This window comes from Nesoenas mayeri, assembly GCF_963082525.1.
Source record: "Nesoenas mayeri genome assembly, chromosome: 25".
Lineage (NCBI taxonomy): Eukaryota > Metazoa > Chordata > Aves > Columbiformes > Columbidae > Nesoenas > Nesoenas mayeri.
In genome coordinates, this window is record NC_137549.1 from 3,055,687 (window position 1) to 3,073,019 (window position 17,333).

The following is a 17,333-nucleotide window of genomic DNA, read 5'->3' on the forward strand; positions in this document are numbered from 1 at the left end:
GAAAGAATCCGATGGCATTCCCACTGATATGGAACGGGTTAAACCCCTCCTCTTCCCTTTGGTTTTGGGGCTGAAAGGTTCTGCTGATGTAGTGAAACTCCATCTCTGTTCTCCACGGCTGCTGACAGGCTCACAATTGGAGAAGGAGCACAAGGTGCTCCCTGATCTGCAGCCCAGGGCGGTGGTGCTTTCATCTCCCCCCCTAAAAACCTCTCCAGGAACGTGTGATCCGGGTCCGGCCACGCACCGAGTGTCTGTTTGCTGGGTCAGGAAACGTGTTTGACACACGTGTGTCCTGCATGTGAGGGAAGCAGCTGGGGACAGCCCAGGAGCAGAGGGACAGCTCTGTCACACTGACCAACACAGGGCGGGAGAAGATCCGAAGAGGGGTGAAGGGGGAGAAGATCCAAAATGATCAGTGGGGATAAGGAGAAAAGAGATCAACAGGGAAAACACAAGAAAACTGGAGCAAGATGGAGAGGGGGGAGGCGTTCAGAGCCAGAGCAAGGAAGTGAAGATTAGATATAGGAGACAAACCACGGAGCAGATGAAAACAGGAGAGAGCAGCCAAATTTGAGACAGATGGAGAGTGGGGAGCAAGAATGCAACGTCTGGAATGGGGACGTATTTCAAAGCAGCAGCATTAGGGAGCGGGGGAGCTCGCAAGAGGGGTAGAGGCAAGAAGGATGGCTCCATAATTTCCATTTTTCTTCATGAGAAGAGTGAGAGCTACAAAGTGAGAGCAGGACTGATGGAGGCTGTGGGGACAGTCTCTATGGAGACGCTCAACAAGACTGAAAACACCCCCCGGGGAGGGCCTGCAGAGCCTACGGTCCCCTTGAAATTCAGGGCTTTACTGACACATTTTGCACTTTTTTTCTTGCTGAGGACTGTTTCTCAGTGCCTTACAAATAAAATTAAAATGAGGGTTTTCTGACAGAGCAAATAAACAAGGAGTGAATTATATTCCATTTCCCCGTCAATAACTTTTCCCCAACCCAGCCGTCTTATCATCATAAAAAGTCCATTAAGCAGTAATTGGGGAGGCAGCAGAACTCGGGCTGATCTGTGAAACAGGAGCGTGCTCGCCCCCCAACTGGCCTTTGCTGGGAAGGCAGACAGGATAATTATAGGCTTCAGACAGAGATTTCCTCTTACTGTCAGCAGCTCTTGGCTCCCTTCGGGGAGATGGGCCTGGCAAGGTTGGGGAAAGGAGGGTAAAAAAAGATCGAGGACGTTTCTTTAGGAGTGAAGCCATTCCACCTTGCTGTTCCCCTGCTGCTGAGCCACCAAAGCCTCACCTGCCGCAGAAAAGCCGGGTTATACAGAAGGGAACGCAGGCGTTTCCCTTTGGGCAGGAGGGAATGTCACTTGAAAGATTATCCCCCTCCTTTCCAGCAAGGCCCCAGAGAAGGAAGGACAGCAGTGAAGGATGCGACCCAGCGTGGGATTTAATGCAAGGAGAAAACGGGTGGGAAAGATCTAGGACTCATTTCATGCAGCTTTACTACACAAGCCCTGTCCTGCCAGCTCCCACCGTTCCCCTCGGCCTGTGAGGCTGCAGACCCTTCACAGCCACCACCACATCGAGCAGCTTGTAATTTTGGGGATCTGACACATCCGCAAAGCCTTCAGGCTCCTATTTGCAACGCGCTCGGCTACAGACCCTTTGGAAGAGGAGGTACGAGCCTGCAGCAGCGGAGCCAGGATGGAGACTCAGGCTATCAAAGATCTATTTCTAGTTCTGACATCCAAGGTGAGAAAAACCACGTTATCCTGCCTGCTGGAAGGGAAGCGTAATCCTTCCTTCTGGTCTATTTAAACGGCTCGTTTTTAGGGATGGGACCATGTCTTATCACATGGGAACAGCAGCTAGTGTGAAGTCATCCAGTTTCGGCAGGACTTCTCCAGGCTACCACTGCACACTGTATGTATGGAAAGGATCCACCTCTCTCCATAGCACAAAGGGTATTTGTCACTGTCACAGATTACAAAAACACCCTCCCAACTGTGATTTATGCAAATCTATAGGGCACGTTGTAACGATACACATTTACAGGATGCAAACGGCTCGAGAGGATAGGAGGGAGCGCTGTCCCTGTCCTACAGGCAGTGGGATGATATTTTGGACCACCTTCTCCTCTACTTTCTTATCACAGGAAAGCTGGGATCTGGTTCTTCAGGTTGTGTAACCCGCACACACCAGAAACGACCCATCCGGCGAGGGCTGTGCTGTCACAACCCGGAGCACCATGGGGCTTCAGCTTAATGCATGAGAAATGGGGAATTAATAGTGGGATGAAGTGATCTGGCTTTTCTGGCAGTAAAGGGCAGCAAACACGGCAGGGCAGCATCAGACTCTGCACCTAAGGCAAGAAAGGATGGAAAGGATGGAGTATGTGCATGGGGGAATGTGATCTAGAAGATACAAAACGGAGTTTTGCTCTTCTATGCATTCTCTCTACACAAATATCCTCTCCCCATGCCTCAGTTTCCCCACCTCCCTTCTCTTACCAATTTGGAGTGGTTGCACCCTCCCTCCTGGAATGAATCAAACTGACAGGCAAAGGAGCACGTAGGTGGTAACACAGATAGGCCTCTGGCCAGGATTCTATTCACCTTCTGGCACTAGCACACAAAGCCAGAAGAAAGCTGCTCCCCGTGAGCAGCGGGAGCTGCAGCAGACAAGTGATGCCGTCGGGGCAGCCCTGGGATCGGCCACCGAAGGGCCAGCGAGCACAGGAGCACACGCACCTCAGCAACGTGACCCTGCGGGTACACGAGAGCTTTCAATCAACTGTAACAACATCTCACTCCGTATTTGTCCACAAGTCCTATAACAGGGCATAATGACCCAGAGCAAAAGGAGCAGGAAACGCAAGGAGCCGTCCTGGCAACTTAATGAGGGCTCCTTGTCCATCAGTGTCATGACAGCAATCCTGGATTGTCTGCAATCAGAAGCTTAAGGCGGGGAGCTCTCCCTCCCCTTTTCGTGTTGCTGGGACAGCTTCTGCTCCAGCCCTGTCATCGATATTGGCAGCCCAGAGAAGCTCAATCCACCCCCTACCTAGAAAAGACACGGACAGAAAGGACTCAGCTCTTTACTCAACTTCTGCTGCGCTGTTTGAGTCATGGAAGAATCAGAGTCCATGGGGGATACCAGAACATGAAAAACCACCTCCTATGGGACAAGCCTGAAAGAAGAAAAAGCTTAACGAGCAAGGATTCCAAGTCCCGGGGGGCCATGCCATCTTAATATAGCCTAGCAGAGGTCCTGCGCCACCGCAAAGTGACAGTAGAGTCAGCAGCGATGGGGAAAACAAACCGCTACAAGCTTCTGCATCTCATGGTCGTTCAGAGAAAGCGCAGGGCTAGAAGCCCCAAGGATGCGATCGGGGAGATCAGTTCTGATCCTCGCTTTAGTGATATGACAAAGACCTTTGGAAAAAGCAAACCCGGAGCTGGGTCCCCTGCCTCACCTCGCCCGCTACCGCAGCAATGAGCCCCATGCAGATTTGCTGGCTAATGCGTGCGTGTAGGGATCATTTGGGGACAAAAGGCACATCAGATAAGTAAAATATCATCTGTTAAAACTCTGCTATTTTACTCCTGTAAATAAAAGCTGTATTACTTCCACTTACTAGCTGTTGTCTGCTTCTTTCTCCCAAGGAAGAGACACAGTCTGGTCTACGAGGGAAGTGGAAGGTGCAATTCACAGAGCACAGAATTTGGGGTATTTTCAAAGGCGTGTTACACTATTTCTATCTGACCTCTGGTAAAAGACTTCAGCCCATATTTTCCATGGAACAAAAGGGAGATTCTGTGCATTTACACTTAAAACAGGTTTTCAGGTCCCTAGGTTTGTACTGGTCATCACAGGATATCAAGGGAGCTCAGGATGGGAGATGTGGAAAACAAGAACCCAAACCCTAATAAAGCCATGAGTAATGAAGAACACAGCCCTTAACAATCACGAACCCTGACTCCTACCACACGAGTCATTACAACCGCTGTCTTCGAACCACAATACTCACCATTCAGATTTCTAGTGGGCACATCAACACAAAAGAAGGAAAAACGGAGGGTCCGGGAACAGTGCTGGGAACTCCCAGCAAGGGGAAGCTAACAATGCAGCTTTGGGATAACTAGAGATTCAATGAGCCTGAAATGCAGTGCAACGCATGAGAGATGGAAATGAGGAAAAGCAGCAGCAAGGACGCCTTCAATTCTTCTGTCAAAGGCAGTAATTGAGGAAGGTTCCACTTAAATGTGAGAAGAAACTTGTTGGGGGTGAGGGTGTCAGAGCCTGGCCCAGGCTGCCCAGGGGGGTTGTGGAGTCTCCTTCTGTGCAGACATTCCAACCCGCCTGGACACCTTCCTGTGTAACCTCATCTGGGTGTTCCTGCTCCATGGGGGGATTGCACTGGATGAGCTTTCCAGGGCCCTTCCAACCCCTGACACTCCGGGATTTGTGAAGATGAGCTCCTTTATATATTATTTTAGTAGGATGTCTGACACCTTCCAAGAGATGCAAGGGATGGTTTCTTCTGGGCAGAAGAGCCTCCTCCTCCCAGGTCCCTCAAGTGGCAGCTACTGGAATTAACCACAATTAGCAGATCTTAGAGGGCAAGGGGATTATCAGAGCAATCATCAAACCCACACGGAAAGCCCTCAAAGCCAAGCAGACCCACCCACCCAGATGGATCCTCCTGGCTCACCGGCGATCACGCGAGATCCCGTCTCCAGGTGATCTTTAAGAGCTGAACGGAACAAAACCAACACCACCTCAGAGAAATTCATTCAAAGCAATCAAAGGTCAAGCTAAAGACTTGTAAGCGTTGGCACCTCACACTAATTTATGAATCAATCCATGAATTCTAACGGAGGTGAGGGAGGAAGAGGACGTAGCCAAATTAATTTGACTTCATTAATTAAAAAAACCACCAAGTTTCATCACCACTCTTTAGAGGTTGTGTGAGACTGGTGGGGGGGAGTTGTGCTCATTAATTATGCAGAAAATGCAAAACTATCATCCTCTGAATGAGTTTAAAATAAGGAGAAACCCTTTCAGAATGGGGAGAAATTACTCCCCAAGGCAGCTGAAATTTCTCTTGCAACTTCAAAGGACAATAAATTATTCAAATCGCTCGCGCCACTCCGCACGCTCTCTCCCTCTCTTCCCCTTCTCAATTTTATGCTCCTGAGTCAATTAAAGGTTTGGAAGACTCAGAGAAACTTTGTAGAATGCTAAAGCAGCCACAGCTCCTTCTATTTATTTTTTTCCTCTTTAAAGCTTTGCTTTTCCTCTCGGCCTCAAAAGGAAACAGAAACGACTCTGTGCATTTCAGATGAAACGAGCAGCGCTGGTTCCACCCGACCCTGTACCAAACAGCGCAAGATGCGACATACTAACAATGCTCCACGCAACGATACTGTGCAAACGGGTTAATCCGCACTCCATGTCAACAGTTCAAATCATTCACTGCAATATCCCCTTTCAAAATCTTAGCGGTAGGTGTCCAAATGATATTTCTAATGCTCTCTCCTGGCAACCTTCAGGTCTGGGTCGGCTGTGATCTCTTCACCGTCACGCTGGTAGCTGCTGTGCCCTTGGACGGAACAGGGGGCTCCTCTGCCAAACCCTAATGTGACCATTTAGAGTTTGCAGGCTGAGAACCCCAAACCAAACCTGAGACTAATTACACCGGACAACACTGTGGCAAGAGAAGCCCTCGCTCCAAAAAGCCACTGTAGACAAGCAGGAGGAGGGTTGAGACGGTGCATTGGCGGGGTGAGGACGCTCCCAATTGCTGTGCCTGCCCGTCCCGTGGTTTGTTCCACCACATGCAGCAGATGGCACAAAACGTGACTGTTTGCATGAACTTTAAAACAATCTCCAAAAAATTAAAGGCAGCTGCAGTGCGGGGAACATCACAGCTTTTAAGGTGGGAACTGGGACCAATTATGTTCCAAGAGAACATCCTTGACTGGAGGGGAAGAGTGGCACAGAGTAAATACAACTGCTCTTTGGAGCCCGGGTCTCCCAGGCCAGCTCGAGCCCAGATTCCATCCCACGCACACTGAAGAACGACATTCCTCTGGTCGGGCGTCCTTGAAAACCACTCTGCTTTGCCTTCTAAGAATAACCCTGGGCTTGCCAGGCCACAAAAAGGGCGACAATACCCTCGTAGATTCCCTCTAGCGACCCAGGAGGTTTGTATCTAGTTGGTCTTGAAAAGCCATGACCATGCAGACCTTGGTGGGCGGATGAAAAGCTGCAGTGGTCCAGGGTCCTGGTGAGATCGCAGGAAGATTCTGTCGCCCCTGGCAGCGTGTGGGGGAAAAGTCACAAAGAAAGAAGCATTGGCTTCCTGGGAAATCCGGACACAGAGTCAAAAACCAATCCAGGTTATGGCGAAGACACTTTCCCTACCACAAATACTACATCGATGACATTTTCACACAAGCCGCTTGTTTACACAACCAACAGATGTTCTTTTCCCCTAACTTAGCCATCTAATGAAGCTGAGCAGCAAGACCCTCTGGTTGGGAAAAGATCCTTTAGCAGGAGACACCCATGACTGGTCCTGAACACCCGCGGCTCTGCCGTCCCCAGGTGCTCCTCAGCGGGGATTAATCTGCTGAGCATCCCTAGCGTGGGGCGCAGCTGCGACCGGCGCTCACAGCCCGTCCTGCCCCCGAGGAAGCTCTTTCAGAACATGATTTATTTCCTCTCCTGGTCCTGCAGAAGACACAAACTTTTCAATTTGAGTTATCGAAAAAGAAGAAAGAAAAGAAAAGAATAATAAAAATAGAGATACATCACTGGATCCAGGCAGGCAAGGTTTAATTTAATCAGGCACTTAAACAAGGTGACATAGAGGCTTAATTCAATGTCCTTGAGTGGAACAAGTAGTCCAGAACCCTCAGTAACCACGGGCTGGATGGCGGCAGAGCAGGTGGGGAAGGAAAGGGCAATTTGGGAACAAGGAGAGCAGGGTTTCCATGCCTACAACAGCAACTGGGCCGCGGGAACAGCAGCAGCAAGAGGTACCTGCCTGCTGGAGGACGCGGCTCAGCCGCTGCCTCCTGTGCCGCACCGCCGGGCTCTACTCCCTGACGGAACGACGTGCAACACCGCGGAGAAGCTCCACCAGCTACCAGCCGACTACACAACCTCCTGTGTGTCCCCACCTTCATTTCTGCTGCCCCTCCAGCCCGCACCCACCACGGGTTAAAGCTTCTCTGCAGCATCCCCGGCACAGACGCTGCCACGGACCCAACTGCTGCGGGCGACTCAGCCCCACATTTCAACACCTTCCCCCCCTCAGCACGGCGCTCCTGCACTGCCACCCATCAGTCTCCAACACTTAGAAATGGTCTCCGCAGCACAGAAAGATTCACTTCCCACTGATGTCGTCTTAACGTGTCTATCAGGTCTTAAGATGGAGCCTCCTTGATTTTTCCTGCCATCTTATCTGACAAGCGCTGTCCTGGCCAACCGCAGATCAAAGCTGAGCCCTCCCGAGCTAAACGCCATGAGCTCTACCACAGAGGGTAACTCTCCGGGGATGAGAACACGGCAGGGACCACCAGAGGAGTCATACACTTGTGTAAGTCGCTGCAAGTCCACGCGAGCTCCCCTCCCAGCCCACCAGAGCGTTTTCCACCCTCCATACACGAGCTCCAGCCCTCGCTGCCATCCGCCGCCAGCCCCACGGACATGCCGCAGCTCCCGTAGCGCCAGGGACCCCCCCATGAATTACTGCGCTCTGCAAATTAACGAGGGAGCAAGGGCAATTAAAAGGGAAGGAAGCCAGGGTAATGCATCATAAAAGGGGCTTTATTCTTTTATTTTGTCAATTGCGATTTAGTTTTAATTATTTATGGTAATACTTCGGAGCGTGCTAGTAAGTGTTCTATAACGTGATTTATAAAAGGAAGAAAACCTGAGTAATAAGTAATGTCGCTACTGCATCTGCTATTAAATCTTTGCTGGGGCGGAGAGAGCCACACACCAGCCTTCTGTGTATGCAAAGTACCAATTAGCGAAGCACTATTGTAAAACGCATAGGTTTAATCAATGGGAAAAAATCCACTTGAAAATAGCGAGCATGCTGGTTTCAGTTATAAAAATTACTGCATTTCTATACAGTAAGTGTTTTTTTTATCTGCAACTGAGGAGCACTTAAAGCAGGCACATTGTGCCTTCGGTGGTACCGGAGGGCAGGAGGACCCGACCCCGCAGATGCAGCTGCAACCTGAACAGCAGGGGCAGAACAGCCAGAGAGATGAGACTGACCCGGTGTGGGCACAAAAGGGGACGTTCCAAGGTGCTGGGGCTGTACGACTCGGGCTGGGTGCACGACCACAAAACACAAGGCTCGGTTCTGTGCCCACGTGTGTCAGCAATTTGGGGAACTGTTCCCCTCTCCAGACCTCACGTGCCTGTCAGTGCTGTCTGGATGTTATCAGCTCTGAGGAGCACAGAATTGGCCTCCCCCAACTCACCGCAGTAACGTCAACTATGTCACTCATACAACCAGCTGAATCCTTAACGAAATGATAATACGTTCCATTTCATGAGAGGCCATTGAAAATAACCCTGGAGTTAGCAATTCCAGGTGTACCGCTGCCCTTGGCCATCCAGAAGAAACAAAGAAAGTGTCCGTATGCAACTGAAGAAAAAGTGAAGAAACAGGTTTGCTTTGTACCTTTCAATTATTATCCTCTTCAGCTTCACAAGGAAGAACAGCAGGCAAAAAAGCAGCGTGGTGCTTTGGTTTTTTTAATTTAAATAGCAGTTTCCTTTAAATAGAATGTTCCTGCCATAGAAAGATTTAAATCACTGACTGAGATCAATTAGCCTAGGAAACAAGGGAAGTATTTTAAATGGTGGTTTGATTGCAGAGGGCGCAGCTCCTCCAGCTGCAAGGGGAGCCGGGAAGATGGTGACCCCTCCAGAGCCAGCGTCCCGGGGTTTCCTACCTGCATGGTGGGGACACCAGCCCGGCACTGCCCGGCATCACTAGCCCAGCACTGCCCGGCATCACCAGCCCGGCACTGCCCGGCATCACCAGCCCAGCACTGCCCGGCATCACCAGCCCGGCACTGCCCGGCATCGGCCGCCCGGGGCTGCGAGTCCTCGGAAACCCCGCGGGTGAACTAGGGCAGGAAATCGGGCTGGCGTCGTGGCAAGCGCCAGCCGAATGGATGCTGGCCAAGGGATTACGCGAGAGGCAGCGTGACAGAGCCCAGGGCCATCTGATGGGAGAGGACGCTGTCAGAACAGAGTGACGGCTCCTCACGCGGTCTCCACGGTAGTGACAGACAAAGCTGTTTGCTGTTGGCACCGCAGAGCAGCGCGGGTGCTGCTGACCGGCCTGGCCTCTCCGGGCAGAGTTCGGCAGCCCCTCCGAAATCAGGAGTGGATCAACTCACCATCATCAGGCAGAGAGCAACAGCCGCAGAGCAATTCAAACAACGGACAAACAAAGGGGAGCATCCCGGAGGGCAAGAGGTGCTGACAGGTTGGGAGGAGAGATGATGCTTGGAGCAACTTCACCTGCACATCAGTGAACACACACACTGGCCCAGGCTGCCCAGGGGGGTTGTGGAGTCTCCTTCTGTGCAGACATTCCAACCCGCCTGGACACCTTCCTGTGGAACCTCATCTGGGTGTTCCTGTTCCATGGGGGGATTGCACTGCATGAGCTTTCCAGGTCCCTTCAACCCCTGACATTCTGGGATTCTGTGATCAGGCAGGGATGAGCAACCCCACATCAGACAGCAAGTCCTGCAACCTGCACAGCTCCTGTATGCACATCTGCAAGCAGCAAGAGGAAGAAAAAAAGCACAAAACCTCACAGTTCAGGATCCAAGGACACTGCAGGACTACAGGACCGAGAAACCTGCCGCTGGCAGCAAAGTGTGTGCGGGGCAGGGACAGGTTTCAGCTTGGGCTGCACCACTGGTGCCTTCTGGAGTGACCAGCACCAGCCCTTCCCAAGGACACATCTCACAAGTGCTTCACAGCCGCCAGACAGCATGTCGGATCTCCCAGCTCGGCTGGAATCTCTGAGCAAACCCCACCCCATAGAAGACAGGGACAGACAAGGCGTTTGTTTCCTCCGCGGAAAACCAGAACCACGGTAAAACTCAAGTCACACAGCCATGACTTTGAGAAGCCCACAGCACCGAGCACATTCGCCTACTGCAGAGAAGAGAGAAAGCCACGTTCAAAACAAATCTCCCAGCAACAAAAGGTCGAGGATCCATTCAATCCCCGGTGACCGCGTCATCTTAATAAACCCTGATAACGAAGTGATTACGTTAAAAGCTGTCAAGGGCTGCGCTGACCAGAGCGGCCCTCTCACCAGCTTCAAGCGGCTTTGCTGGGGAGGAAAAAAAGTCATAATTCAATCAGCTTGGAAAAGTCTATTCCCCGCTGATCCCGAGTGATCAGCCTTCATGTTGAAGGAACATTACATTCGAGTCGCTGAAGATTTTCGCTTTCTTTTTTTTCTTCCCCTTTTCATTTTTTAAAGCAAGAATTGAAAGGCAGCGAAGATAAAAATTGTGTTAAACTGGAAGTGGTTCACTCAGGGGAAGGAGAAACATAATGCTCTTTCTTTGGCTGTTGTTCTGAATCCAGCCCTAGCGCGTAACGTGACAACGGTCACCAGCGCCTGACAGACACGAGCAGGAGGGGACAATGCGGGTGAGCTGGGGGCAGGTAGGCCTGGGAGAAGGGGAGGAAGGTTCCAACAAGAGCCATCGGGCAGTTCCCCCCGTCTCTCCAGCTCTTTGGCAGTTTTAGGGACAACTCGAGATTCAAAGGAGGTTGTGAGAACCAGTAATGTCCCTCTAAGGTGGGACTGGGAACAACAGGAAGGCACTGGTGGGAAGCTAAAGATGATGGGAAATTGGGAAATTGTCAGATACAGAGCACTTTGTTAACGCTAAAAAGGTGGGGATACATTTGCTGGCTCTAAACGCTCAATCCTGCTCCTGGTGTCCTTCCCCATGTGTGATGAAAAGAAGGGGCAGGGGACAGCGGAGTCACTTACTTTCAGCCACGCAGCCTACGAGCAGCACGGAAAGGAGGTTCACGAGAGAGACCAGCGAAGACATCCCCGGGCTGGGAAGGATCCTCATCCTGCGATGGCCTTGGGCCCCAGCCGGGAAGGCTCCGGGTCAGCAGAACTCACCGCGGCTCCCCAGCGTCGTCAGCACCTGCAGATGCACAAAGGGGAGGGCGATCAGAGGGATGAAGGAGAGACAGAGAAGCTGAACGGAGCCCAGGAAAGCAACAGCTGCTCGTAGTCCCGATGGAGAGGTCAGGCAGCCCTTCGCCGTGATGCCACGAGGGGCCCAGGTGCTTCCATAGCCGAGCACGGCACGGCAAACACCACAAAGGGCTCGGCCGCCTCCATCGCCGAGCACGGCACATCATGGTGAATGCAACAAGGGGCTTGGCCAGCTCCATCGCCAAGCACGGCACATCATGGCGAATGCAACAAGGGGCTTGGATGGCTCCATCGCCGAGCACAGCACACCACGGTGAATGCAACGAGGGGCTCGGCCGGCTCCATTGGCAAGCGCAGCATGTCATGGTGAATGCAATGAGGGGCTCGGCCGGCTCCATCGCCAAGCACAGCAGGTCACGGTGAATTTCCCTGCACGCACTCACACAACGGGAGGGAACGGCGCAAGTTAGAGAAGCATCATCGGGAGGCACCAAATGTGCGGAGCCCACGTTTAAAGTTTAACACCTGTCGGTTTCCCTCCCGTCCCCAGGACGGCAGCGCAGGGCGAGCGGCACACGAGCAATGAGGTGTGAAGGGATCTGACCTGACAGGGCCCAGGGACCCTCCTAAAGGGCGATTTTTCCACTAAAGTGCTGGGCGGGGGAAGGAAAACTCAAACCTCAGACAAGAAAAACCCAGGAAGGAAGTAAACCCAATCCCCTGGGTGTCCCACAGCCCCTCTCGCAAGGCAAACGCGCTGGCGAGCCTCCCAGGCTTCTTACCAGGGTGGGGATTACAGCAGCTATTTTGCATGTCTGAGAGTCCCCACCACACTCGGTGCCTCAGTTTCCCCACCTGCAACACACGGAGGAACTGCGTTACTGAGCCACCGCCAAACAGGAGGAGATGAGGGCTGAAGGAGGGGCGATCACAGGCGATCCTTAGAGATCACAGGGCACGGAGAGCAAACCCAACCTGCTGCACATTCCCACCGAGACGAGTCCCGGCTCCAAAGGGAGCTGCCTGCTCACGGCTTTACCCTGATCCCTCTGCAAAGCTGGAGTGGCATTAAGGGAGCTGTATTCTTAGCAACTACCCCAGTCTGATGTGTCAATACTAGGAAACGCTTTCTTCTTCTGTCAGATTCCAGCTTTGCCCCAGAAGGGCCAAAAATAGAGGAGAGAGACGCGGCAAGCTGCAGCCACAGCTGACTCGCAGGGTCGGCAACTACGGTTCCTGCATCAGACAGACTCTGAGCGCCAGAATAATGGGCCAGAGTTGTGTGAAGGATGCTCAGATCTGTACAGATTCCTTCCTGCTATCAGTTACCCCAATTAAAAATCAAACACGGGGTTTATCACCTTTTGGAGAAAAGCCAGGTAGGAGATATTGTGCACTGATCAAAGGTTTTGAGAGGACTAAGGGGATAGTGAGGTTGCTTAAGCTTTTCTGATACACATCAGGGTACGAGACCATTGGGACAGGCAGTGTGAAGGGGCATTTTAATCTTTTTCTGTCCCATTAACTCTCCAAGGCTGAACTGTACAGAATTAAAGGAAAAGCCAGGATAAACAAGAACTCCCCATATGTACTCGGCCCTAAAGAGCAACTTTTCAGAGAGCCGCTTTGGATTCGCACTTGGAGGATTACAAAGCCTCTGCTGTGTGCTCTGCGCGAGTCTAGATCCACCGCCCTACAGCTTGTTAAAAGCGAGCATAAATAGCGATACTCTCTCAAAAGAGAAAAGATCTGGATTGTACCGCTGGGAATCTCTTCAAATGTTTGTTCTAGACGCACTCCGCGGCTCCAGCCAGACTTAGCGCGGGGTTCGCCGGGTTCCAGGGCGCCCAACAACACGTTGGGGTTTCTTTTGTTGTCGTCAGAGGCGAGCGGAGAGCAGGAACGTTATGAATAGCTCCGATTGTAACTGTTAATTAAACTGGGGATGTGGTATCGGTGCCAGCACAACAAATGGCAGCGAGTTGCTGTTTACTGGCTCCCCCTTCTCCCGCTTCAGTCCCGCAGCTCCCAGTTCCAGCAGCAAGGCTGGAGTTGCAGAGCAAGCGTCCTCCCAACCATTGCAGTGCTCAATATTAAAACAAAACAAATCCAGAAAAACCCCAAACACAAACAGGGCTGGCTCAGCCAGCATTTCAGAAACTCTGTTTTGCTCGAGCAGAGCAATATCCCCTCCTACAGTCGCAGTAAATGCCACCAAGTGTCTCCTTGAGCCTCATTTGCTCCCCAAAAGCAGCACCATTGCCCTCCCATAGCTCAGAGCCCCCAGCAGAGTCCCCGAGGATGGAGCTGAACACAGCCCTGCTCTCCCACATCCAGCACGGCATTTCAAGCCATATAATGGGCTGCGATAGAGAAGGTCTTGTCCCACATCCCCCATGGCTTTTCATGCCATATAATGGGCTCCGAAAGAGAAGGTCTGGTAAAGGGGAGACAGCAACAGCTCCAAGATTAGAGCCGGAGATGCCAGAGGGTGACGCTTCCGCGCCGGTGCTAATGTGCTTCCCGAGCCCTTGATGGAGACAGAAAGTGCTGGCAGAGATATTAGGACACGTCAACTTCAATCCAGCAACTCATCCTTCAGCGCAGGTGCGTCAGCGCCCGGCTCCCCGGCCACGGGACTGTCAGAACAGCACAACGTGCGCCCACCTGGTTCCCCGCGAGCACCAGGAGAGGCTGTGACAGGTCCTGCTCTGCCCTCCTGGTTGCACCGTGACAGCGGGGAGAGCGGAACCAGACCCATCCCAGAATGTCAGGGGTTGGAAGGGACCTGGAAAGCTCATCCAGTGCAATCCCCCCATGGAGCAGGAACACCCAGAGGAGGTTACACAGGAAGGTGTCCAGGCGGGTTGGAATGTCTGCACAGAAGGAGACTCCACAACCCCCCTGGGCAGCCTGGGCCAGGCTCTGACACTCTCACCCCAACAAGTTTCTTCTCAAATTTAAGTGGAACCTTTTGTGTTCCAGTTTGAACCCACTGCCCCTTGTCCTATCCCTGGTTGTCACCAGCAGAGCCTGGCTCCATCCTCCTGACACTCTCCCTTTCCATATTGATCCCCAGGAATGAGTCCCCCCTCAGTGTCCTCTTGTCCAGCTCCAGAGCCCCAGCTCCCTCAGCCTTTCCTCACACGGGAGATGCTCCACTCCCTGCAGCATCTTGGTGGCTGCGCTGGACTCTCTGCAGCAGTTCCCTGTCCTGCTGGAACTGAGGGGCCACAACTGGACACGAGATTCCATCATCCACTGCACCTTTCCTGCCTATAATGCAGAACACGGACTGTTTGGAACCCCAGCCACCACACAAGGCTCTCCTGCTCTCCTGAACTCCAGCAGGAATTGCTTTGATGCCCAAATCCCAAGGGTTTCATCACCCATCCTTCACACGTCTTACCTTCCCTGTGCTCTCGGAAGCAGGTTTACATTGCTCTCAGCACCAGCCCAGCCGCCACACAGCAAACCCAACAGCGTTTGTCCTGCAACACCCCCCCTCCCCAATTTTCTAGCACAGGACCTCCTGCAACACAAGCAAACCACCTAATAGACCTCAATCCTTCCAAAGAATGCAATTAAGTGAAGTCACGGCCCCCAGCGGGGTCAGATTTGTGCTAGATATGGTCACATTTCAGGAATAAGATTAATTCTTACAGTAAAAGAGCTCCTGTAAAGCATTCATTCTTGTGCGCTGCCTGATCTCCAGCTCTAAGTACGTACACGTGCGTGTCTTGTAAGCGCTGAGCGCAGGACCTTGAAGAGCATTATCAATAATAATAAAACTGAAAAGCACTGGCAAAACGCAGCTTCCCGCTGTGTCTCCTCCAGCCATTGAGTTCAGGCCCTGCAGGGACCCAAGGGTGCCAGGCACAAAGGGTAAAAATGCTCCGAAGCACCTACATTTCTTAAGAGCTTAAGTTCCATTGAGAGTCAAAGAGACTTAACCTAAGCCGCTAAGATGCTTTTGAAGATTTTCCTCCCAGCAACTCCCGTTTCTGAGGGTGCTGGACATCTAACGCCCTTAAGCTACTTTGGGTATCCCGGGGGATACAGGAGGAGGGGGCTTTATCTCCAGACCAGTCTGGCTGCCTCGATCCCCGCTGCTTAAAGAGAGAGATGTGGGAAACGCGGCTAAAAACAGGTGTCTGTGCAGTTATAGACACTGGATGAGTCAGAGCTATGCAGGTATTTTGCTATGTGCTACTTTTCCTTAGCCCTCATGGAGCCAGAGACTGAAATGAAGGATGGAGGGATCACACCTTCATTCAGATTCATCAGAATGTAACAACTTGAAAAAAAGAATCGTAAAAAAACCCCATTGGAGCTTCTCTTCTGTTCCACCTGCATGCAAAAAGGAGAAGGGCCATTTTAAAGAAATTCTCTGCGAAAAAAAGTTCCGCACAGATCTAGCGGATGATTAAACATCTTCATTTTCCATCGCTGCTGCAGGAGAATTACTCCCATTAGACATATCAATCGGAGCAAACACCTTGCAGGCAGAGGGCTGCGCCGAGGTCTCTTCCTTCCAGCAGCGCTGCCTCAGTTTGTGCTGCGAATTAACAGAGGTCAGTGGGTCACTTCATTTCCTCCCAGCAACCTCTTGAAAGAAAGAAAGAAAAGCTTTTAGCACAACCACCAGCTCATCTGTCACCTCCCCTGGGGAGGGGAGAGATGATATTTCAATTGGCCGCCCCACATTTCCATCTCGCTCCTACCCCACGTTCCACCCTCGGCAAACCAGCCTCACCAGGGCTGGCGGCTCCAGCAATGTGGCACCTTCCCCATGGGGCTTAGGGATGCCAACATGCCCCTGGAAGCCCATGTCTCCACATTCAGGTTGCTTTTCTTTCTTAGGGAAACAAAGCATGAAGACATGAGCTTCCAAGTATGTGTTTCTTCACCCATTTCCCCATCCACTGAGCAGCGAAACGCTATTTAATAGTGAGGGAGAGAACTTGGGCATTGTAGCTCCCTATCAAGCACTTGAAAGCCAGTGCTGGAGCAGAAAGGGAGATGCTGCTGATGCTTCTGCTCAAAAAACAGCCGCTCGGCCTCAAATCTTGGTTGGACAGGAGCAGAGCCCTGAGGACGCTGATCCAGAGCCGGACCCGCACATCACAGCATCATCGCTGCCGCTCACAGGGGCAGAGAAAACACAAGCAACCAACAGCCACAAAAGCAACACAGTACAATTCCCAGTAAGACCCAGGACTTTGCCCTCGGGATCATTTCCTGCGGGCCAAGCTGCCCTGGAGATGTGGAACCCGTCGCTGCTCACCAGAGCGGTCAGTGCGGGGCACACGGGGCTCCCGCGGGACCCACACGACCCCCGTACACCTGAATAAAACACACACAACTCCATCCGGCAGCAAAGCTCCCCACAAGGTTGTCTGCTGGCTCCAAGGGCTGTGCAGAAAGGATCGATCTCAAAAGGCGCATGATCCTGCCCAAAAATGAGGTGTCCCAGTATTTCCAAATCAGCTCCTTCCCCTATGAAGCTGCCGGACGCGGCTCGTCCTCCACAAACACAGCTCCCCAACCCACTTCCAAACGCAGTCCGTGGTCTTGGCAAACACAATTAGAGATCCTTCAGAGCCAAGCATGACTGTTTATCTATCAGGGAGTTACTTAGATCTTAAAAACAATATTTACAAGAAAGAGGCAGAGTATTATCTTCCATGGGGAAACAAACACAGATGGAGGAAAAAAAAGAGCTTTGATCAGGACTGTCACGGTCCTATACGCTGCTTTTCATCCCCAGATCTTCAAGTGCTTTAATATGACAGTATTATCCCTTTTTACAGTGTGGGAAACCAGCAGAAACTGCTCATGATGACAGAGCTCCGAGCATGAAGCCCTGCTGTCCGTCCCTGCCTTCGCACGCACACACACGCACCCACACAAACGCTCTTTTTCTTTCTTCCTGCAGCATCTCTGGTCCTCCCACATGTGCGAAGTGTCCCCAAGCAACGCATGCAAGTGGCATTTTGGGGGTGCAGCGGTGCAGCTGTCGCAAGAGCTGTTGCTCCCTGCCTAGGGGAGGATGGCACGGCGAGGGTTAAGCCGTGGTCACTG

The 17,333-nt window shown here is 52.0% G+C and overlaps 1 protein-coding gene across 3 annotated transcripts in view; it reads right to left on the reverse strand.

Moving 5' to 3' along the window:
- Positions 1-11,157, reverse strand: part of PTPRS (protein tyrosine phosphatase receptor type S) — a gene marked incomplete at both ends in the record, with an annotated part of 92,946 nt that extends 81,789 nt beyond the window's left edge. For all 3 annotated transcript variants that reach the window (XM_080359305.1, XM_080359301.1, XM_080359300.1), the window contains one exon: positions 11,070-11,157. In XM_080359305.1, the coding sequence (XP_080215431.1) occupies positions 11,070-11,157 (88 nt within the window). The remainder of the gene's footprint in view (positions 1-11,069) is intronic.
- Between the last annotated feature and the right edge of the window lie 6,176 nt (positions 11,158-17,333).